This window comes from Pristiophorus japonicus, chromosome 26, assembly GCF_044704955.1.
Source record: "Pristiophorus japonicus isolate sPriJap1 chromosome 26, sPriJap1.hap1, whole genome shotgun sequence".
Taxonomy (NCBI): domain Eukaryota; kingdom Metazoa; phylum Chordata; class Chondrichthyes; family Pristiophoridae; genus Pristiophorus; species Pristiophorus japonicus.
The window spans coordinates 8119761-8140681 of NC_092002.1; the positions used below are offsets into that span (position 1 = coordinate 8119761).

A 20921-nucleotide genomic window follows, 5' to 3' on the forward strand; every position below is an offset into this window, starting at 1 on the left:
AGCAAAAGCAGAGTGACCAAATAATTCACCTTGTGGTTGTGTTGTGTGATCTTGCTGTGCGCAAATGGCTGCCGCAGTAATGAACGCAGCAGATAGTAATTGGAGCAGAGAAGGTTGAGAGGAGATTTGTTCGAGGTGTTTAAAATCATGAGGGGTCTGGACAGAGTAGATTGAGAGAAACTTCCCATTGGTGGAAGGGACGAGAACCAGAGGACATGGATTTAAGGCGATTGGCAGAAGAACCAAAGGCGACATGAGGGAAAACTTTTTTTAACGCAGCGAGTGGTTAGGATCTGGACAGCGCTGCCTGAGAGGGTGGTGAAGACAGATTCAATCGCGGCTTTCAAAAGGGAATTGGATAAGTATCTGAAGGAAAAGACATAAGAAATAGGAGCTGGAGTCGGCCATACGGCCCATCGAGCCTGCTCCGCTATTTAATACGATCATGGCTGATCCAATCATGGACTCAGCTCCACTTCCCTGCCCGCTCCCCATAACCCCTTATCGGTTAAGAAACTCTATTTCTGTCTTAAATTTATTCAATGTCCCAGCTTCCACAGCTCTCCGAGGCAGCGAATTCGACAGATTTACAACCCTTCGAGAGAAGAAATTCCTCCTCATCTCAGTTTTAAATGGGCGGCCCCTTATTCTAAAATTACGCCCTCTAGTTCGAGTCTCCCACATCAGTGGAAACATCCTCTCTGCATCCACCTTGTCAAGTCCCCTCATAATCTTATACGCTACGGGGAAAGGGCGGGGGAGTGGGACTAGCTGAGAGTCGGGACGGGCCGATGGCCTCCTTCCGTGCTGTAACCATTCTATGATTCTATGAATGACAACTTGTATTAATATAGCGTCTTTAACGTAGAAAAACATCCCAAGGGGCTTCACAGGAGCATTATAGAACAAATTTTGACACTGAGCCACAGAAGGAGATATTAGGGCAGAGGATTTTACATGTTTCAATGAGATCACCTCTCATTCTTCTAAACTATAGGGAATATAGGCCTAGTCTACTCAATCTCTCCTCATAGGACAATCCCCTCATCCCAGGGACCAGTCCAGTGAACCTTCCAGTCTAGCGCTCCCTATAAGATGAATATGTCTTACTTTACAGAGATTATGGCTGATAACGCTCCTGTGAAGGAAAGTTAGGACTGAGATGAGGAGAAATGTCTTCACTCAAACAACAACAACGTGTATTTATATAGCACCTTAACGTAGTAAAACGCCCCAAGGCGCTTCACAGCAGTATTATAAGATAAAACAAATAAGTTTCACACCGAGCCACATAAGAAGTAATTATGGCAGATGACCAAAAGCTTGGTCAAAGTGGTAGTTTTTAAGGAACGTCTTGAAGGAGGTAAGAGAGGTTTGGGGAGAGCATACCAGAGCTTGGGGCTCAGGCAACAGAAGGCACGACCATCGATGGTTGAGCAGTTATGATCAGGGATGCTCAAGAGGGCAGAATTTGAGGAGCGCAGACATCTCGGGAGGTAGGTGGGGAGGCTGAAGGAGATTATTTGAGATAATCCTCAAATGCTGCCCTCCTGAGCATCCCTGATTATAATTGCTCAGCCATTGGTGGCTGTGCCTTCAGTTGCCTGGGCCCCAAGCTCTGGAACTCCCTCCCTAAACCTCGCCGCCTCTCTTTCCTCCTTTAAGCCACTCCTTAAAACCTACCTCTTTAACCAAACTTTTGGTCATCTACCTTAATTTGTTTTGTGACTCAGTGTCAAATTTATTTGTTTTGTCTTATAACACTGTTGTGAAGCACCTTGGGATGTTTTACTATGTTAAAGGCACTATATAAATACAAGTTGTTATTGTACATAACATAAGAAATAGGAACAGGAGCAGGCCATATGGCCCCTCGAGCCTGCTCCACCATTTAATACGTTCATGGCTGATCCGATCATGGACTCAGGTCCACTTCCTTCCCGCTCTCCATAACCCCTTATTCCCTTATTGGTTAAGAAACTGTCTATCTCTGTCTTAAATGTATTCAATGCCCCAGCTTCCACAGCTCTCTGAGGCAGCAAATTCCACAGATTTACAATCCTCTGAGAAGAAATTTCTCCTCACCTCTGTTTTAAATGGGCGGCCCCTTATTCTAAGAATTTGCCCCTTAGTTCTAGTCTCCCCCATCAGTGGAAACATCCTCTCTGCATCCACATTGTCAAGCCCCCTCATAATCTTAAAAATTTCGATAAGATCACCTCTCAATCTTCTGAATTCCAATGAATAGAGGCTCAACCTACTCAACCTTTCCTCATAAGTCAACCCCCTCATCTCCAGAATCAACCTAGTGAACCTTCTCTGAAACATAGAACATAGAAAATAGGTGCAGGAGTAGGCCATTCGGCCCTTCGAGCCTGTACCACCATTTAAAAAGATCATGGCTGATCATTCACCTCAGTACCCCTTTCCTGCTTTCTCTCCATACCCCTTGATCCCTTTAGCCGTAAGGGCCATATCTAACTCTCTCTTGAATATATCCAATGAACTGGCATCAACAACTCTCTGCGGCAGGGAATTCCACAGGTTAACAACTGTCTGAGTGAAGAAGTTTCTCTTCATCTCAGTCCTAAATGGCCTACCCCTTATCCTAAGACTATGTCCCCTGGTTCTGGACTTCCCCAACATCGGGAACATTCTTCCTGCATCTAAACTGTCCAGTCCCGTCAGAATTTTATATGTTTCTATGAAATCCCCTCTCATCCTTCTAAACTCTTGTGAATATAGGCCCAGTCGATCCAGTTTCTCCTCATATATCAGTCCTGCCACCCCGGGAATCAGTCTGGTGAGCCTTCGCTGCACTCCCTCTATAGCAAGAACGTCCTTCTTCAGATTAGGAGACCAAAACTGAACACAATATTCCAGGTGAGGCCTCACCAAGACCCTGTACAACTGCAGTAAGACCTCCCTGCTCCTATACTCAAATCCCCTAGCTATGAAGGCCAACATACTATTTGCCGCCTTCACCGCCTGCTGTACCTGCATGCCAACTTTCAATTACTGATGTACCATGACACCCAGGTCTCGTTGCACCTCCCCTTTTCCTAATCTGCCGCCATTCAGATAATATTCTGCCTTTGTGTTTTTGCTACCTCACATTTATCCACATTATACTGCATCTGCCACTCGTTTGCCCACTCACCTAACCTGTCCAAGTCATCCTGCAGCCTTTTAGCATCCTTCTCACAGCTCATACCGCCACTCAGCTTAGTGTCATCTGCAAACTTAGAGATATTACACTCAATTCCCTCGTGCAAATCATTAATGTATATTGTAAAGAGCTGGGGTCCCAGCACTGAGCCCAGCGGCACTCCACTAGTCACTGCCTGCCATTCTGAAAAGGACCTGTTTATCCTGACATCTGCTTCCTGTCTGCGAACCAGTTCTTTATCCACGTCAGTACATTACTCCCAATACCATGTGCTTTAATTTTGCACACCAATCTTTTGTGTGGGACCTTGTCAAAGGCCTTTTGAAAGTCCAAATACATCACATCCACTGGTTCTCCCTTGTCCACTCTACCAGTTATGTCCTCAAAAAATTCTGGAAGATTTGTCAAGCATGATTTCCGTTTCATAAATGCATGCTGACTTGGACCGATCCGGTCACTGCTTTCCAAATGTGTTGCTATTTCATCTTTAATAATTGATTCCAACATTTTCCCCACTACTGATGTCAGGCTAACTGGTCTATAATTACCCGTTTTCTCTCTCCCTCCTTTCTTAAAAAGTCGTGTTACTTTAGCTATCCTCCAGTCCATAGGAACTGATCCAGAGTTGGAAAATGATCACCAATGCATCCACTATTTCTAGGGCTACTTGCTTAAGTACTCTGGGATGTAGACTATCAGGCCCTGGGGATTTATTGGCCTTCAATCCCATCAATTTCCCTAACACAATTTTCTGCCTAATAAGGATTTCCTTCAGTTCCTCCTTCTCACTAGACCTTCGGTCTCCTAGTATTTCCAGAAGGTTATTTGTGTCTTCCTTCGTGAAGACAGAACCAAAGTATTTGTTTAACTGGTCCGCCATTTCTTTGTTCCCCATTATAAGTTCACCTGAATCTGACTGCAAGGGACCTACGTTTGTTTTCACTAATCTTTTTCTCTTCGCATATCTACAGTCAGTTTTTATGTTTCCAGCAAGCTTCCTCTCGTACTCTTATTTTCCCCCTCCTAATTAAACCCTTTGTCCTCAGGTGTATTATAAAATTCTCCCAGTCCTCAGGTTTGCTGCTTTTTCTGGCCAATTTACATGCCTCTTCCTTGGATTTAACACTATCCTTTCCTTGTTAGCCACGGTTGAGCCACCTTCCCCGTTTTATTTTTACTCCAGACAGGGATGTACAATTGAACTGCCTCCAAAGCAAGTATATCCTTTCGTAAATATGGAAACCAAAACTGCACGCAGTATTCCAGGTGTGGCCTCACTGTAGCAAGACTTCCCTGCTTTTATACTCCATCCCCTTTGCAATAAAGGCCAAGATACCATTGGCCTTCCTGATCACTTGCTGTACCTGCATACTAACCTTTTGTGTTTCATGCACAGGTACCCCCGGGTTCCGCTGTACTGTGGCATTTTGCAATCTTTCTCCATTTTAAATAATAACTTGCTCTTTGATTTTTTCTGTCAAAGTGCATGACCTCACACTTTCTAACATTATACCCCATCTGCCAAATTTTTGCCCACTCTCTTAGCCTGTCTATGTCCTTTTGCAGATTTTTTGTGTCGTCCTCACACATTGCTTTTCCTTCCATCTTTGTGTCGTCGGCAAACTTGGCTACATTACACTTGGTCCCTTCGTCCAAGTCGTTAATATAGATTGTAAATAGTTGGGATCCCAGCACTGATCCCTGCTGCACCCCACTAGTTACAGATTGCCAACCAGAGAATGACCCATTTATCCCGACTCTTTGTTTTCTGTTCGTTAGCCTATCCTCTATCCATGTTAATATATTACCCCCAACCCCGTGAACTTTTATCTCGTGCAGGAATCTTTTATGTGGCACCTTGTTAAATGCCTTCTGGAAGTCCAAATACACCACATCCACCGGTTCCCCTTTATCCACCCTGCTCATTACATCCTCAAAGAATTCCAGCAAATTTGACAAACATGACTTCCCCTTCTTAAATCCGTGCTGACTCTGCCTGACCGAGTTTTGCTTTTCCAAATGTCCTGCTACTGCTTCTTGAATAATGGACTCCAATATTTTCCCAACCACAGATGTTACGCTAACTGGTCTATAGTTTCCTGCTTTTTGTCGACCTACTTTTTTTAAAATAGGGGCGTTACATTTGCAGTTTTCCAATCTGCTGGAAACTCCCCAGAATCCAGGGAATTTTGGTAAATTACAACCAGTGCATCCCACTATCCCTGCTGCTACTTCTCTTAAGACCCTAGGATGCAAGCCATCAGGTCCAGGGGATTTATCTGCCTTTAGTCCCATTATCTTACTGAGTATCACCTCCTTAGTGATTGTGTTAAGTTCCTCCCTGCCCCCCCCCCCCTTATAGCCCTTGACTATCCACTGTTGGAATATTGTTAGTGTCCTCTACTGTAAAGACTGATACAAAATATTTGTTCTGAGTTTCTGCCACCTCCATGTTCCCCATTACTAATTTCCCGGTCTCGTTCTCTAAGGGACCAACATTTACTTTAGACAGTCTTTTCCTTTTTATATACCTATAGAAACTCTTGCTATCTGTTTTTATATTTTGTGCTGGTTTACTTTCATAGTCTGTCTTCCCTTTCTTAATTTTTTTTAGTCATCCTTTGCTGGCTTTTAAAAGCTTCCCAATCTTCTGTCCTCCCACTAGTTTTGGCCACTTTGTAAACCCTTGTTTTTAATTGGATACCGTCCTTTATTTCTTTAGTTAGCCACGGATGGCTATCTTTTCTCTTACGTCCTTTCCTCCTCACTGGAATATATTTTTCTTGAGAGTTGTGAAATATCTCCTTAAATGTACACCACTGTTCATCAACCATCCTATACTTTATTCTATTTTCCCAGTCCACTTTAGCCAACTCTGCCCTCATACCTTCATTGTCTCCTTTATTTAAGCTTAGTACGCTGGTTAGAGATCCAACTTAGAGATTAAACAAGCTTTTGGTCATCTGCCTTAATTTCTTTTGTGGCTCGGTGTCAAATTTATCTACTTTGTCTTGTAACACTGCTGTGCAGCACCGTGGGATGTTTTACTATATTAAAGGCGCTATATCATCGCCGAGAGCATGCAGAAATCAAGCGCAAGCAGCAGAAGGAGCGTGCGGCAAACCAGTCCCACCCTCCCATTTCCCTCAACGACTATCTGTCCCACCTGTGATCGGGACTGTGGCTCTCGTATTGGGCTGTTCATAGAAAATAGGTGCAGGAGTAGGCCATTCGGCCCTTCGAGCCTGCACCACCATTCAATAAGATCATGGCTGATCATTCACCTCAGCACCCCTTTCCTGCTTTCTCTCCATACCCCTTGATCCCTTTAGCCGTAAGGTCCATATCTAACTCCCTCTTGAATATAGCCAATGAACTGGCCTCAATAACTCTCTGCGGTAGGGAATTCCACAGGTTAACAACTCTCTGAGTGAAGAAGTTTCTCCTCATCTCAGCCCTAAATGGCTTATGCCTTATCCTTAGACTGTGTCCCCTGGTTCTGGACTTCTCCAACATCGGGAACATTCTTCCTGCATCTAACCCCGTCCAGTCCCGTCAGAATTTTATATGTTTCTATGAGATCCCCTCATCCTTCTAAACTCCAGTGAATACAGGCCCAGTCGATCCAGACTCTCTTCAAATGTCAGTCCTGCCATCCCGGGAATCAGTCTGGTGAACCTTTGCTGCACTCCCTCAATAGCAAGAACGTCCTTCCTCAGATTAGGAGACCAAAACTGTACACAATATTCCAGGTGAGGCCTCACCAAGGCCCTGTCCAGCTACAGTAAGACCTCCCTGCTCCGATACTCATTTTAAGAGTGGAAGCAAGTCTTCTTCGATTCCAAGGGACTGCCTATGATGATGAAGATAAATAAAAGTAGTTATTATTATAGGGAGAGTCGAGGCCATGGAGGGATTTGTAAAGGGTTGGGATTCTCTATCCCAAAGTGTTCCCGTGAAGCGCACACGTTAACGGCGCTATTTAAATGCAAGTTGCTGTTGTCGGCCCCAAAGGGATAACCAGTTGTACCACCGTGCGTGTCTTGTCTTGGCTCGTTATGGTGTAATTGTGGGAAGCGTGGTTTTTTTTTTAACTCTGCGTTTGCTGGTGTGTTTCAGGATGCAGCCCGTCGGCCACAGCGACTACGTGCTGCAGCAGCTGTGCTCGCAGCTGGAGTACGGCTTCCTGTGTGACTGCTCCATCGCCGTGGGCGACGTGCACTTCCGGGCGCACCGGGTGGTGCTGGCCGCCTGCAGCTCCTACTTCCACAAGCTCTTCGTCAACCAGCCGGCCGACAGCTCGCGGCTGGCGCTCAGCACCCAGGCCGTGAGCCCCGAGCACTTCGACCTGATCCTGCAGCTGATGTACACGGGCCGGCTGCCGGCCCCGCCGGCTGACCCCGAGCGCTTCCGAGCCTCGCTCAGCTTCCTGAAGCTGTACAACGCCGGCTGGTTCCCTGACAGCGCTGCCGCTGACCACGCGTCGGCGGCGGAGGAGCGGGACAAAGGGGACGGGGACGCCTCCGGCCCCAGCGAGCCGCTGGTCTTCTGCGTCCAGCTGTGCCAGGACGAGGGCCTTGGGGCGCCCACCGCCACCGCCGCCGACCGCCCTCCGGAAGCCGCCGGCCGGAGCTACCCGGACGCGATCAAGGCCGAGGCGCCGGAGGGCGAGCGGCAGCAGCCCTTCCTGTGCCACCAGTGCGGCCTGGATTTCGAGGAGCATCGGCAGCTGAGGGACCACCTGCGGATGCACGCCCAGCAGCCCTTCCGCTGCCCGCTGTGCGGCCTGGCCTTCGAGCGGCCGCTGACGCTGCAGGAGCACATGGCCGGCTGCCTGCGTGGTCGGGCGGCGGAGGAGGAAGAGCCGAGCCCGCGGGCGGGCGGGGGCGGCCGCCCGTGCCTGGCCAATGGCGGCGCGCGGGCGGCAGCGGCGATCAGCAAGGCCTCGGGGCCAGGCCTGAGGACGCCCAAGCCGGAGGAGCCGTTGCCGCCGGTGGGACTGAGCGGCGTCGCGGTGGCGTGCGTGGGCAGTCCGGGGGCCTCGTCGCCGCCGCCGCCCGTCCTGAAGAGGCCCAAGCTGGAGGAGCCAGAGCCAACGCCGCCGCCGCTGCCGGGACTGGGCGCGCCGGAGCCCGAGGACTACGAGCTGGAGGAGGGCGAGGTGCGTTTCCCCGGCCTCGACAACCTGGTGCTGCAGAACGACATCTCGGCCGACGATGACGACGATGACGACTCATTCAGCAGCTTCGACAGCAGCCTGGACGGCGATAGCGCCGGGGAGCCGAGCGACGATGAGGGCGTGCCAGGCGGTGCCGGGGACAAGGTGCCGGCGGTGGGGGGAGGAGGAGGAGGCGGCGGCCTTGCCGGCCGGCCCGCCTGCCAAACCTGCTGCGTCTTCAGAAGCGGGGAGGAGGAGCGATGCCACGGCGCCCGGCACCTCACCACGCGGCGCCTGGGCAAGGCGTGGCGCTGCCGGGCGTGCGAGGCCTGCCGGCCGGCCGTCAAGCAACCCAAGGGCCCGCCAGGTAACCGCGCCGGGGGGGCGACCCGGGGGAAGACGAAGAAGAGCAGCCGGCGGCGGGCGGAGGAGCAGCCGGCGGCGAAGGGGGCCCGCGGCAGGAGAGGAGGAGGAGGAGGAGGGGCGGCGGCGGCGAGGGGGGGCGGCCATCACCGGCTGCCGCGGTCCAAGAAGGGCGCCGCCGCCACCGGGGCCTCGGAGGGGAGGCGGCGCGGGGCCCAGGCGGCGGCTGGGCCGCGGAAGGCCGGCGGCTCGAGCAAGCTCTTGTGCGAGGACTACGGGAAGGGCTTTGTCCAGCGGTGGCGGCTGATCGAGCACCAGGCCGCCAACAGCCAGGCCTTGGTGCCCTACCCCTGCCACGCCTGCGGGCAGCAGTTCCAGTGGATGGACGAGCTGCGGGCCCATGCCGCTATGCATGCCCGCCACCAGCGCGCACTGTGCACGCTCTCGGGTCTCCCGCGGTGAAAGGCCGAGAGAGAGAGAGAGACACACAGCTACAGGCTGGGATAACCGAGATTGTTCGCTTTCCAATTTGGTTGACCAATGGCGGGCGTGTTGGGCGGTGAGGATATTGGCGACGGCAAGACTCCAGGAATACATAAAGAAAAGTCTTGCATTTCTATAGCGCCGTTCCACGACCATCAGCATAGGCAGTCCCTCGGAATCGAGGAAGACTTGCTTCCACTCTAACAATGAGTCCTTAGGTGACTGAACAGTCCAATACGAGAACCACAGTCCCTGTCACAGGTGGGACAGGCAGTGGTTGAGGGAAAGGGAGGGTGGGACTGGTTTGCCGCACGCTCCTTCCGCTGCCTGCGCTTGGTTTCTGCACGCTCTCGGTGGCTACCAGCGGCTGGATAAGGAAACCACTTAAGGCAGATCCCGACAAGTCGTCAGGGAGGGGGGTCAAAGAGACCAGGATTGGCCCCCCGAGATTTTTTTTTTTCCTTAGCATTAATATCCCACAATCTTTCATTGCATTGGGTGCTGGGCTCCAGCCACAAGACTCCCAAAGCAAGCTCTCGACTCGGAACTCCTTCATGGCAAACGATCCAAAGGAAACGTTATAAGGATGCCTGCAAAGCCTCCCTGATAAAGTGCAACATCCCCACTGACATCTGGGAGTCCCTGGCCAAAGACCGCCCTAAGTGGAGGAAGTGCATCCGGGAGGGCGCTGAGCACCTCGAGTCTCGTCGCCGAGAGCGTGCAGAAACCAAGGGCAGGCGGCGGAAGGAGCGTGCGGCAAACCAGTCCCACCCACCCCTTCCCTCAACCACTGTCTGTCCCACCTGTGACAGGGACTGTGGCTCTCGTATTGGACTGTTCAGCCACCTAAGGACTCATTGTTAGAGCGGAAGCAAGTCTTCCTCGATTCCGAGGGACCGCCGATGATGATGATGACGAGAACTGTCACAGGTGGGACAGACAGTGGTTGAGGGAAAGGGAGGGTGGGACTGGTTTGCCGCACGCTCCTTCCGCTGCCTGCGCTTGTTTTCTGCACGCTCTCGGCGACGAGACTCGAGGTGCTCGGCGCCCTCCCGGATGCACTTCCTCCACTTAGGACGGTCTTTGACCAGGGACTCCCAGGTGTCGGTGGGGATGTTGCACTTTATCAGGGAGACTTTGAGGGGGTCCTTGTAACGTTTCCTCTGCCCACCTTTGGCTCGCTTGCCGTGAAGGAGTTCCGAGTAGAGCGCTTGCTTTGGGAGTCGGCCAGGCGTGTTACCTACGGGGGCACTCCTGCTAGTAAATCGGCCCTTGCTTTCTCGCATTCCCAGACGGGTCATGTTCCTGGTCTTCCTATCCCAAATCTGTCCAAGTTTTTTTTTTAAGGAAAATCCCAGTCTGCACAAGCGGTAGTCACTGCACCGTGAGCAGGATTGGAAACCCTGGGCTTGGAGAAGAGGGGATTTGTCAATTAACAAGACGCAGTTGCCATACCAGGGCAGGATTGAATCACGCCTCCCCACCCCCCCCCCCCCCCCCCCCCCCCCCCCCACCTTCCTACGCGCCTCACACACATCGGTACAAACCCACGCGCTCTGCCTGGACTTGCACATCCTGGAGGAGGTAGTAGGGAGCAGCCAGGACCTCTGGAACCCGAACCCCAGCAAGGAGTCCGTGCCATCTGTGGAGGGGCAGCCACACAGTGCAAAGCTAGTGATCACTAATCGATCTCGATACATGGTCCCTGGCACGGCATATGTAGCTGAATATAATGAGACACTGAAGGGCAGAGATTTCAAAACCAGCAGATTGGGTTTTGAACAGAATGGTCATTTATTAAAATTGAGGTTTTTTTTGTACTGTTGAATTCTGTTAATTAGAAGGTCTTGTAATCTATGTTCATCAAATTAAAAAAAATACAATTCTTAACTGTGTAATAGACATCCTTTTCTGGCTCTTTCTAATCTTTTTGAAAAAAAAGACTTGCATTTATATAGCGCCTTTCACGACCACCGGACGTCCAAAAGTGCATTACAGCCAATGAAGTACTTCTTTGAAGTACTGTCATGTAGTCACTGTTGTAACGTAAGAAAGGTGTCAGCCAACTTGCACAAAGAATGTTGGTGACCTCAACCAAGGACTGGCTTAAGAGAAGCCAAGCTGAGCATTGCTCGAGCCTGACTTTTTAATTCCCCCGCCCCCAGCTTCTTCCCTTCCCCAGGGTTTGTAAACCAAACTCGTCACCCAGCTCCCTCACACTGTCACTCAGTAACCCCCCCTCCTCACCGCCCTGTTACTGAGTATCTGTACCCATGTTAATCCAGCTCCCATCTCACTCACTAACAAATCCCTCCCCAGCGCTCTGTGTTACTGACTGTATCCCTATTGATGTTAATCCAGCTCCCTCACACTGTCACTCAGTAACCCCTCTTCCCCCAGTGCCCTGTGTTGTTGACTGTATCTCTACTGATGTTAATCCAGCTCCCTCAGTCACTCACTAACCCCGCTCCCTCCAGCACCGTGTTACTGACTGTATCTCTACTGATAATCCAGCTCCCTCACTGTCACTCACTAACCCCTCTCCCCCAGCACCTTGTGTTACTGACTATCTCTACTGACGTTAATCCAGCTCCCTCACACTGTCACTCAGTAACCCCTCTCCCCCAGCAACTTGTGTTACTATCTCTACTGTCGTTAATCCAGCTCCCTCACACTGTCACTCAGTAACCTCTCTTCCTCCAGCACCGTGTTACTGACTGTATCTCTACTGATGTTAATCCAGCTCCCTCACACTGTCACTCAGTAAACCCCTTCCCCCAGTGCCTTAGACTTGACTACTCAAATGCACACCTGGCTGGCCTCCCACGTTCTACCCTACGTTAACGTGAGGTCATCCAAAACTCGGCAGCCCGTGTCCTAACTCGCACCAAGTCCCACTCACCCATCATCCCTGTGCTCGCTGACCTACATTGGCTCCCAGTTAAGCAACGCCTCGATTTCAAAATTCTCATCCCAGTTTCCAAATCCTTCATGGCTTTGTCCCTCCCGATCTCTAATCTCCCCCTCCCCCAACCGCGATGTCTGCACTCTTCAAATTCTGCCCTCTTGAGCATCTCTGATTATAATCGCTCCACCATTGGTGGCCGTGCCTTCAGCTGCCTGGGCCCTAAACTATGGAACTCAACCTCTCTGCATCTCTTTCCTCCTTTTAAGATGCTCCTTTAAAGCCTACCTAACTTCTTGTATGGTTTGGTGTCACATTTATTTGTTTTGTCTTATAATACTCCTGTGAAGCGCCTTGGGATGTTTTACTACGTTAAAGGCGCTATATAAATACAAGTTGTTGTGTTAGTGACTCTACTTCTACTGATGCCAGTTCTCTGTGCCGCTGACTTTCTCTACTGATGTTCATCCAGCTCTCACTGTCGGGTGCAGTAAATCCCAACCAGTATAGTCTGACACGGGGCAGCCGAGTTTTGGATCACCTCTAGTATATGTAGGGTGGAATGTGGGAGGCCAGCCAGGAGTGCGTTGGGAGTAGTGAAGTCTAGAGGTAACAAAGGCGCGGATGAGCTGAGGCAAGGGTCTTGTACCACTTGGAATTTCAGAAATATTAATTTGTAACCATGGCCCCTTGCTGTCACTGAAGTGATTTCAGATAGTTTTGTCTCTGTATCAAAAAGTGATAGACCCCAGTCCAACCAGTGTGCATTTTATCGGTTACAGGTCCAGCACTGGTAGTGTCTGAAGGGATTCTAGATCTGTAACACACGGAACCCACGTCCCAGCCTCGTGAGGACGCAAGCGCGACTGCATGATGTGAGCGGACAACGGGACCCGCCTGAGAGCAACGCCTTAACGATGTTCGTTGTAGTGCAGATCCTACCATCTCAACCCCCCGGCCCCCCCCACACCCAACCCCCGGGACAAGGGCCGTTTTATGCTGGTGAGATGTGGGGGGGGAGCAGCGGTAATCCGTGAACACGTGACTTAAGGGCACAAGAGTGTAAACGGAACCGCATCTGATCCGGGAGTGCTCGACGCCTACACTTGGGTGCCCAAAGTGGGCAGAAGTATTGGCTTCTCAATTCCCGGCAGTTCCCACCTTGATGAGCACAAACAATATATCCTCTCCCCACAAAAACAAATATTTGGAGGGGCATAAAAATAAGTAAAGTTGGGACCTGTACACCGAGAAGTACAGTACTTGCTAAGGCACCTGAGGGAAGGTGTCTATTCTTACTATGGATGATTCCCACCTGGATACAGATGCCAGCACCCCCGTTTGATACACTGCGTCTAGATTTGATGGGCAGTCTGAGCTGAATTGCAGATCAGCCGACTTTGGAACTCAGTAGTTCAAAAGAAAAAAGACTTGCATTTATATAGTGCCTTTCACAACCACCGGACGTCTCAAAGTGCTTAACAGCCAATGAAGTACTTGTGGAGTGCAATCACTGTTGTAACGTGCGCACAGCAAGCTCCTACAAACAGCAATGTGATGACCAGATAATCATTTTTTTTTATATTATGTTGATTGAGGGTTAAATATTGGCCCCAGGACACCAGGGATAACTCTCCTGCTCTTCTTCGAAATAGTGCCCTGGGATCTTCTATATACACCTGAGAGAGCAGACAGGGCTTTGGTTTAACGTTTCATCCGAAAGACAGCACCTCCGACAGTGCAGCGCTCCCTCAGCACTGCACTGGTATGCCAACTTCGATTTTTACAGTCCAATGAAAGGCAAATTTAACATCGATCTTCACTCAAAAGCATCAACACCTGTAATGGGTTTTACCGTAGGGCAGTGGAGGATTAAAAAAATGATGGGTATCATTTTAAAACTGTTGAGATGCTGAGATTGGGAGGGTTGGGGGACAGCGGTGTAAGTTTCTTTTGATGGATCAGCTCATATGGACCCAATGAGGCCCTTTATCTCCACCCGTATAGTAAGACGCTGAACCAAAGCCTCGTACAAACTGCAATTCATTTCTAGGCCATCTGCGTCAGTTGAACAATGGGCTGTGATCTCGTCTCCACGGTACGCTGCCAGGACCCGGTGTATAAATGTGCCAACCCAGCATAGCATTGAGTCATACAGCTCAAAGAAGGCCCCAAGGTGGGATCCCTGCTGAGCTGACTGAACCCGGACTCTCATCAGGGGTCAGTGCCCCTTGACATGGCAGGGGGGGGGGGCAAAGTTAAGAATCATATGTTATGATGAGAGATTGTATAGAATGGGCACTGGAGTTTAAAAGAATGACAGGAGATCTCATTGAAACATACAAGATTCTGAGGGGGATTGACAGGGTAGATGCTGAGGTTGTTTACCCTTGGCTGGGTTGCCTAAATTTAGTCTCAGGATAAGGGGTCGGTCATTTAAGACAGAGAGGAGGAATTTATTCACTCAGAGGATTGTGAATCTTTGGAATTCTCTGCCCCAGAGGGCTGTGAATGCTGAGTCTCTGAATATATTCAAGATAGATTTTTGGAGTCTAGGAATAAAGGGATATGGAGATCGTGCAGGAAAGTGGAGTTGAGGTTGATGATCAGCCCTAAGGGGCAGTAGGGCCTACTCACCTATTATGTTCTTTTAAGAATTAGGAGCAGGAGTCGGCCATTCAGCCCCTCCAGCCTGCTCCGCTATTCGATGAGATCGGAACTGATTTTCTGTCTCAACTCCACTTTCCTGCACTATCCCCATAATCCCTTGATATCCAAAAATCCATCGATCTCTGTCTTGAATATATTCAACGACTGAACCTCCACAGCCCTCTGGGGCAGAGAATTCCAACGATTCACCACCCTCTGAGTGAAGAAGTTTCTCATCTCAGTCATAAATGGCTGACCCCTTATCCTGAGACTGTGCCCCCAGCAGAGGTTCTTGCTCCCAGTCACTGCCCGGTTATTGTAGAGAGGGGGTGCGTCACATTTTGGTACATGTCGGGGTCCACAGGTGAAGGCACGATAAAAATTGACAAAAAAAAAGGCGGCCATTTGGCTCATCGCGTCTGAGCTGACTTTTAGCGAGAGCAATCCAAACTAATTGCCCTGCATCTTCTCCCCTCCCCCGCCGTCTCCAGTGTTTTATTGGTCTTCCCTTAAAAGGTCCTTGCCTCTCCCACTCCCTGTGGCAAACCATTCCTTGCTGCCAAAGATTTACTTAAAGAAGTTTCTCCTAACCTCCTCAATCAGCCAATTTTACATGGATGACTGTCAAAATCTCGACCTCCGATAAACGACTCAGACACCTTCAGCTCCGGCAGAAGTTTCTTTAATTTACTTGCTAGCACACTCAGTCAATGGCTAAGTGAACACCTCCGCAATGGTACAGTTTCACGAGATATTTATACAGTAAAACCCAAGTTATGGTCTCTCCCTGTGTATTGGCTCTGTATCGCAGTCAGTGAATTCAGATAAAGAGTTAATTACTACATCCTTGTCCTGACATGGTTTCCAGATATTTCCTTTTGTCAGGGTTATTAGTTGGCCAGCCGGCCATCACTCGATGAGAGTGTGGTAATGAGCTATTACCTGCCTTGCATTGTGTCAGGATTGTCCAGTTTCCTGGTCAGTTATCTTTTTGCATCAAATGGATGAGGTCTCTACAAGAGATAATGGCTGGTGGTTTGAGTACTTGAAAAGGGTGAGGTGGAGTGGAACTGGTGTATAGACAACAGGAAAGCACCACGGGTGGTACTTGTCTTTAGCAGGACTTGTCTCCTAGCTGTCTGGTGGTTATCAGCCATTTCAAGCCAGGTTTAGCTGTTTATGCAAGCTGACTGCTTTATGCAGAAATTTCTGGAAGGACCAGGACTCCATTTTGTCATATATTGCAAAGGGCACAAAAATACCGCGTGGTATCAGCTTAGATAAAAATACATTTCCACATGACCCTCCTACCTAGGAATCTCCAACTGTAAGAAATTGCCTTATAAAGTTTTGTTTCAAAGAGTAAACAGTTTAGTTATTGGAGAAATGACTTAAAAAGCATTGGAATTGTTAATGTCCTGTGACATACTGCAAGCAGAAGGAAAATTAAAAGGATGTACTAGGATGAGGTGTATGTTGATTGAGAAACAGAGGCTGACTGGAGTCAATTTTTAGAAATTGGTATGAATTTTGTTCTCATCCAGGTGCAAAGTATTATTCCTGGGGAATACTCTCCTGTGTCAACCTAAAGCAGGGCCGGGTACAGCACGGGTGTCTGGCTTAGTGCCGTGCAGACTGCAAGGTGTCGGGGACCATCTTTGCCCTGTCCAGAGTTAGCCAGGGGCTGCAGTTGGCCTCAGCGCCATCGGCCGCAATCCAACGACCCACACACGCGTTCGGATGTCTGTCGACGACAAAACCAAACCCAGGTGGGCTGCGACGCACTGCCTACTGCTACACAGTAACATAAAAAAGTATTTATACAAGAACAACTTGTATTCATATAACACCTTTAGCATAATGAAACGTTCCAAAGCGCTTCACAGAAGCATTGAGCACAAAAATAAAGTTGACAACGAGCCGCAGGATCTTGGTCAAAGAGGTAGGTTTTAAGAAGGAGGAGAGAGAGGTTTAGGCAGGGAGTTCCAGAGCTTGGGGCCCAGGCAACAAAAGGCACGGCCACCAATGGTTGAGCAATTATAATCAGGGATGCTCAAGAGGGAAGAATTGGAGGAGCGCAGACATCTCTGGGGGATTGTGGGACTGGAGGATGTTAGAGATAGGAGTCTGTCTTTCATGACCTCAGGATGTACCAAAGCGCTTTACAGCCAATGAAGTAGCTGTTTTTGGAGTGTAGTCACTGTTGTAAAGAAGAAAACGCGGCAGCCAAATTGCGGCAGTGACGGAATCCCGGTGCTCAACCCTGACAAACAGCACTGTGATAGTGACCAAATAATCTGTTTTAGTGATGTGGATCGAGGGAGAAATACTGGCCCCAGGACACCGGCAAGAACTCCCCTGCTTTTGTTCATAATTCATCGTGGCTAAAGGGCGAGGGTGGAAACATTAAATACAACATCGCTCAATGGTCTTGGAGAGGTGAGGGAGATTGAGCTTGGCTGAGCTGCCTCCTCTCCCCGCCCTCCCCCAATACACACAGCATCTCGGCTTACATAGGGAGCAGGAGGTGGCCGTTCGGCCCCTTGAGCCTGTAATGCCATTCATTCAGATTATGGCTGATCTGTAGCTCAACTCCATCCGCCCACCTTGGGTTACGTCACGCATGATTTGAGAAAATGGCCGCTCAGCCGAGATACCGGAGGGGCCCCGCCCCAAGTGGAACCGAAGCCCAGCGAGAGGGTCGATCCCCACCCCCCCCCCCCAAGGATCATCCCCCGACTTGCTGCACACAGTGTTTGAGCCAACAGGGCAATGCAAATTAACACCCGTGTCAGAAGTTTTATTTAAAAAAATACATTTGCGAGGGTATTTTCTTCAGAGTATAGAAGGATGATATCAGGACAGGTACAGCAGTCTCTGAAAGGAGGAACAAACACGAGGCGAGTTCAGGTCAATGAAACACAGACAGCAAGCCGACGTAACATGACAGAAACAAGGCTCTGTCTCAAGGTGAAATCGTACATAGTCTTGGGTATTAGAAATTATGCATTCAGACAAAGAGTCTTCAGGGGCTGGATGGGGGGTGGGGGGGGGGAAAGAGAGACAGTCTCCCAAATATACAGTGGTGAAGCTGGAGTCAGCGCAGCCCCATATCTCTCTCTCTCAGGCAGCCCCCCCGGAGTCCCCCATATCCCACGAGGCTGTCAATCGCTGCAAACCACTTGGAGGTGTAATATTTTCGAACGGGTAACGTCCCCAGAGTTCCAGTCAGTCGTCATTTTTTATCCTTTTTCTTCTTTTTCTTTTTGTGACCCAAGTCCAGCTCTCGGGGCGCGGTCTGCGGGATCTTGCTGTGCTTGTCTTTCCTCCTCAACTTCTCCTGCTTTCCATGCTCGGGCTCTGGCGTTCCCGTGTCGGAGAGCCTGAAAGCGGCCTCCTCCCGCTCCCTGCTCCTCTTCGTCGTCTTTTTCTTTTTCCCCGGAGAGTCGCTCGGCGCTTGGCGATCCGCGGCTTCGTGGCCAGGCTCATCCTCCCCGCCCGCCGCCTTCCCTTTCGCCCTCTTCCCCCTTTTAGCCCCGGGATCCCCCGCACCGCCGAGCTCCGGCGTGGTGGTCCCGCTCGGTGCCCGCCGGCGTTTCCGCGGCGACCACCCGGCCGGGGCCGCGCCGAAAGGCCGGAACCGCCGCTTCAAGCCGGGCGGGAGGCTGGGGGCCGGGCTGGCAGGGATGGAGTGAGGCTGGTCGTTGGTTCCCCTGCCCGCCCAGCTCTCGGCCACGGTGATGCACCCGGCGAACTGCGGGCAGCTCTCCGGCCGGCCGGCCGTCTCCGCGGGCAGGACCAGGCAGACCCCGCCCGCTCCGCTGGACGTGCCGAACACGTTGTAAAGTTTGTCTCGGCACGTCTTGGACTTGAGCGTCTGAAAACCGACCAAGGGGATCTTCTTTCCAGAGAAGCTGAAATAGAAAATGATTACAGACACATTAAATCCAGCGTGGTGCTAAAGCGCAAATAGAACTCCCTTTTAAAAAAAAAAAGAACAATTCTCTGCCCCAGGGAGCTGTGGAGGCTGGGTCATTGAATATATTTAAGGTGGAGATAGACAGATTTTAGAACGATAAGGGAGTCAAGGGTTATGGGGAGCGGACAGGGCAGATCAGCCATGATCTTATTAAATGGCGGAGCAGTTTCGAATGCTTCTTATGTTCTTATAACAATTACTTAATCGACTCTTGCTGGGGCAAGAAAGAACTTTCACGACCATCGGATGTCCCAAAGCATTTTACAGCCAATAAAGTACTTTTTGAAGTAGGAAACGCGGCAACCAATTTGCGCACAGCAAGCTCCCACAAACAGCAATGGCCCAGATAATCTGTTTTAGTGATGCTGATTGAGGGATTAATATTGGCCAGGACACCGGGGACAACTCCCCTGCTCTTCGAAATAGTGCCGTGAGATCTTTTGCACCCACCCGAGAGAGCAGACGGGGCCTCGATTTAACGCCTCATCCGAAAGACGGCACCTCCGACAGTGCGGTGCTCCCTCAGCACCGCACTGGAGTGTCAGCCTAGATTTCTTGTGCTCAAGTCCCTGGAGTGGGACTTGAAATCATAACCTTCTGACTCAGGAGGCAGACTGCTACTCACTGAGCCACCCAGGGTTCATCAGCTTCCCCATAACTAGCCTTTCCTTGTGTCATGGGCTATCATAACAAGCCAGAGGTTTGCAGGAGGCCATTCAGCCTATTATTTCTGTGCTGGCTCTTTGCTAGACCAATCCAAGACTAACTGGTGCCCAGTTCATCTGGTCTTCACTTAAATCAAATGCAATGATTTCTACCTCAACTGCACTGCAAACATTCCACACTCCAACAATTCACTGCACAAAAGAATTGTTTACTAACCTATCTCCTCACAATGAAATTCATAATTGTACCAGACAAAGAAAATGCTTTTAAACTCTACATGCTATCAAAACACTTGATATATTTCAAACAAAAGCAAAATACTGCGGATGCTGGAATCTGAAATAAAAACAGAAATCTCAGCGGGTCAAGCAGCATCTAGAGAGAGAAACAGAGTTAACGTTTCAGGTTGATGACCCTTCGTCAGAACTGCCGAATGTTCGAAAAGAACATTCTGAAGGAGCACTGAAAGGGGGAGGGGAAGAAAGATGCTGCTGTTGTGATATATTTCAAAACCTTGGACTAGCTTGCCTGCACTGAGCAAGTGTTCGGGGCACTAGAGATCTCAGCACTCCTGGGTGGGAGGAATAAAACCAGCCCAGGTCCCTACTAACCCGTGACAGCTGAAAACCAAGAGAGAGAGAGAAATATTCAGAAGGTATCAGTGGTGATGCCCCACATAGTCGAATGACCTGTTCCAGTGTTTGCGCAGGTGGGGGGCTTGGATTAGGGGCGGGTGAGGAGGTCCGGGGTGTGGGATGAAGATTGGGGGTGGGAAGAAGCGGCGTGAAGGTTGGGAGGGGAGGAGTTGAAGGTTGCGAGGGGGGGGGGGGACGAAGGTTGGGAGGGAGGGCAAAGGTTGGAAGTGGGAAGAAGCGAGGATGAAGGTTGGGGAGGGAAATTGGGGATTGGAAGAAATGGCGATGAAGACTGGGGGGGAGGAGAAGACCACCGGGGGGGGGGGGGGGGGGTTTGGGAGGGAGGAGAAGAAAACCAGGGGGGAGGAGGGGGTGGGGAGAGGTATGGCAGACTGGAGAGGGGTATGGGAGACTGGTGAGGGGTATGGGAGACTGGAGAGGGGTATGGGAGACTGGGGACGGGGGGGGCGAAGATTGGGAGGGGGGGCGAAGATTGGGGAGGGGGGGGCGAAGATTGGGGAGCAGGAGCGAAGATTGGGGACGGGGGGGGGGCGAAGATTGGGGACGGGGGGGCGAAGATTGGGGACGGGGGGGGGGCGAAGATTGGGGACGGGGGGAGCGAAGATTGGGGACGGGGGGCGAAGATTGGGATGGGGGGGGGCGAAGATTGGGGACGGGGGGGGGGAAGATTGGGGACGGGGGGCGAAGATTGGGGACGGGGGGGTAGAAGATTGGGGACGGGGGGGGGGTAGAAGATTGGGGACGGGGGGGCGAAGATTGGGGACGGGGGCGAAGATTGGGGACGGGGGGGTAGAAGATTGGGGACGGGGGGGCGAAGATTGGGACGGGGCGAAGATTGGGGACGGGGGGGGTAGAAGATTGGGGACGGGGGGGGGTAGAAGATTGGGGACGGG

The 20921-nt window shown here is 50.7% G+C and overlaps 2 protein-coding genes across 8 annotated transcripts in view; one reads left to right on the forward strand and one right to left on the reverse strand.

The window, feature by feature from the left end:
* The window catches only part of LOC139239156 (hypermethylated in cancer 1 protein-like), a 61915-nt gene extending 48865 nt beyond the window's left edge, over positions 1–13050 (forward strand). For 4 of the 6 annotated variants that reach the window (XM_070867749.1, XM_070867748.1, XM_070867747.1 and 1 more), the window contains one exon: positions 7289–9761. In XM_070867749.1, coding sequence (XP_070723850.1) covers positions 7290–9152 — 1863 coding nt within the window. In that variant the 5' untranslated portion in view covers position 7289 and the 3' untranslated portion in view covers positions 9153–9761. Of the gene's footprint in view, positions 1–2789; positions 2884–7288; positions 9762–12860 lie in introns of those variants that run through there. The other 2 variants (XM_070867751.1, XM_070867750.1) reach the window with 2 other exon arrangements.
* Positions 13051–15393: 2343 nt separating this feature from the next.
* polr1g (RNA polymerase I subunit G) overlaps positions 15394–20921 on the reverse strand; it is a 26261-nt gene continuing 20733 nt past the window's right edge. For both annotated transcript variants that reach the window (XM_070867754.1, XM_070867753.1), the window contains exon 2: positions 15394–18641. In XM_070867754.1, the coding sequence (XP_070723855.1) occupies positions 17963–18641 (679 nt within the window). In that variant the 3' untranslated portion in view covers positions 15394–17962. The remainder of the gene's footprint in view (positions 18642–20921) is intronic.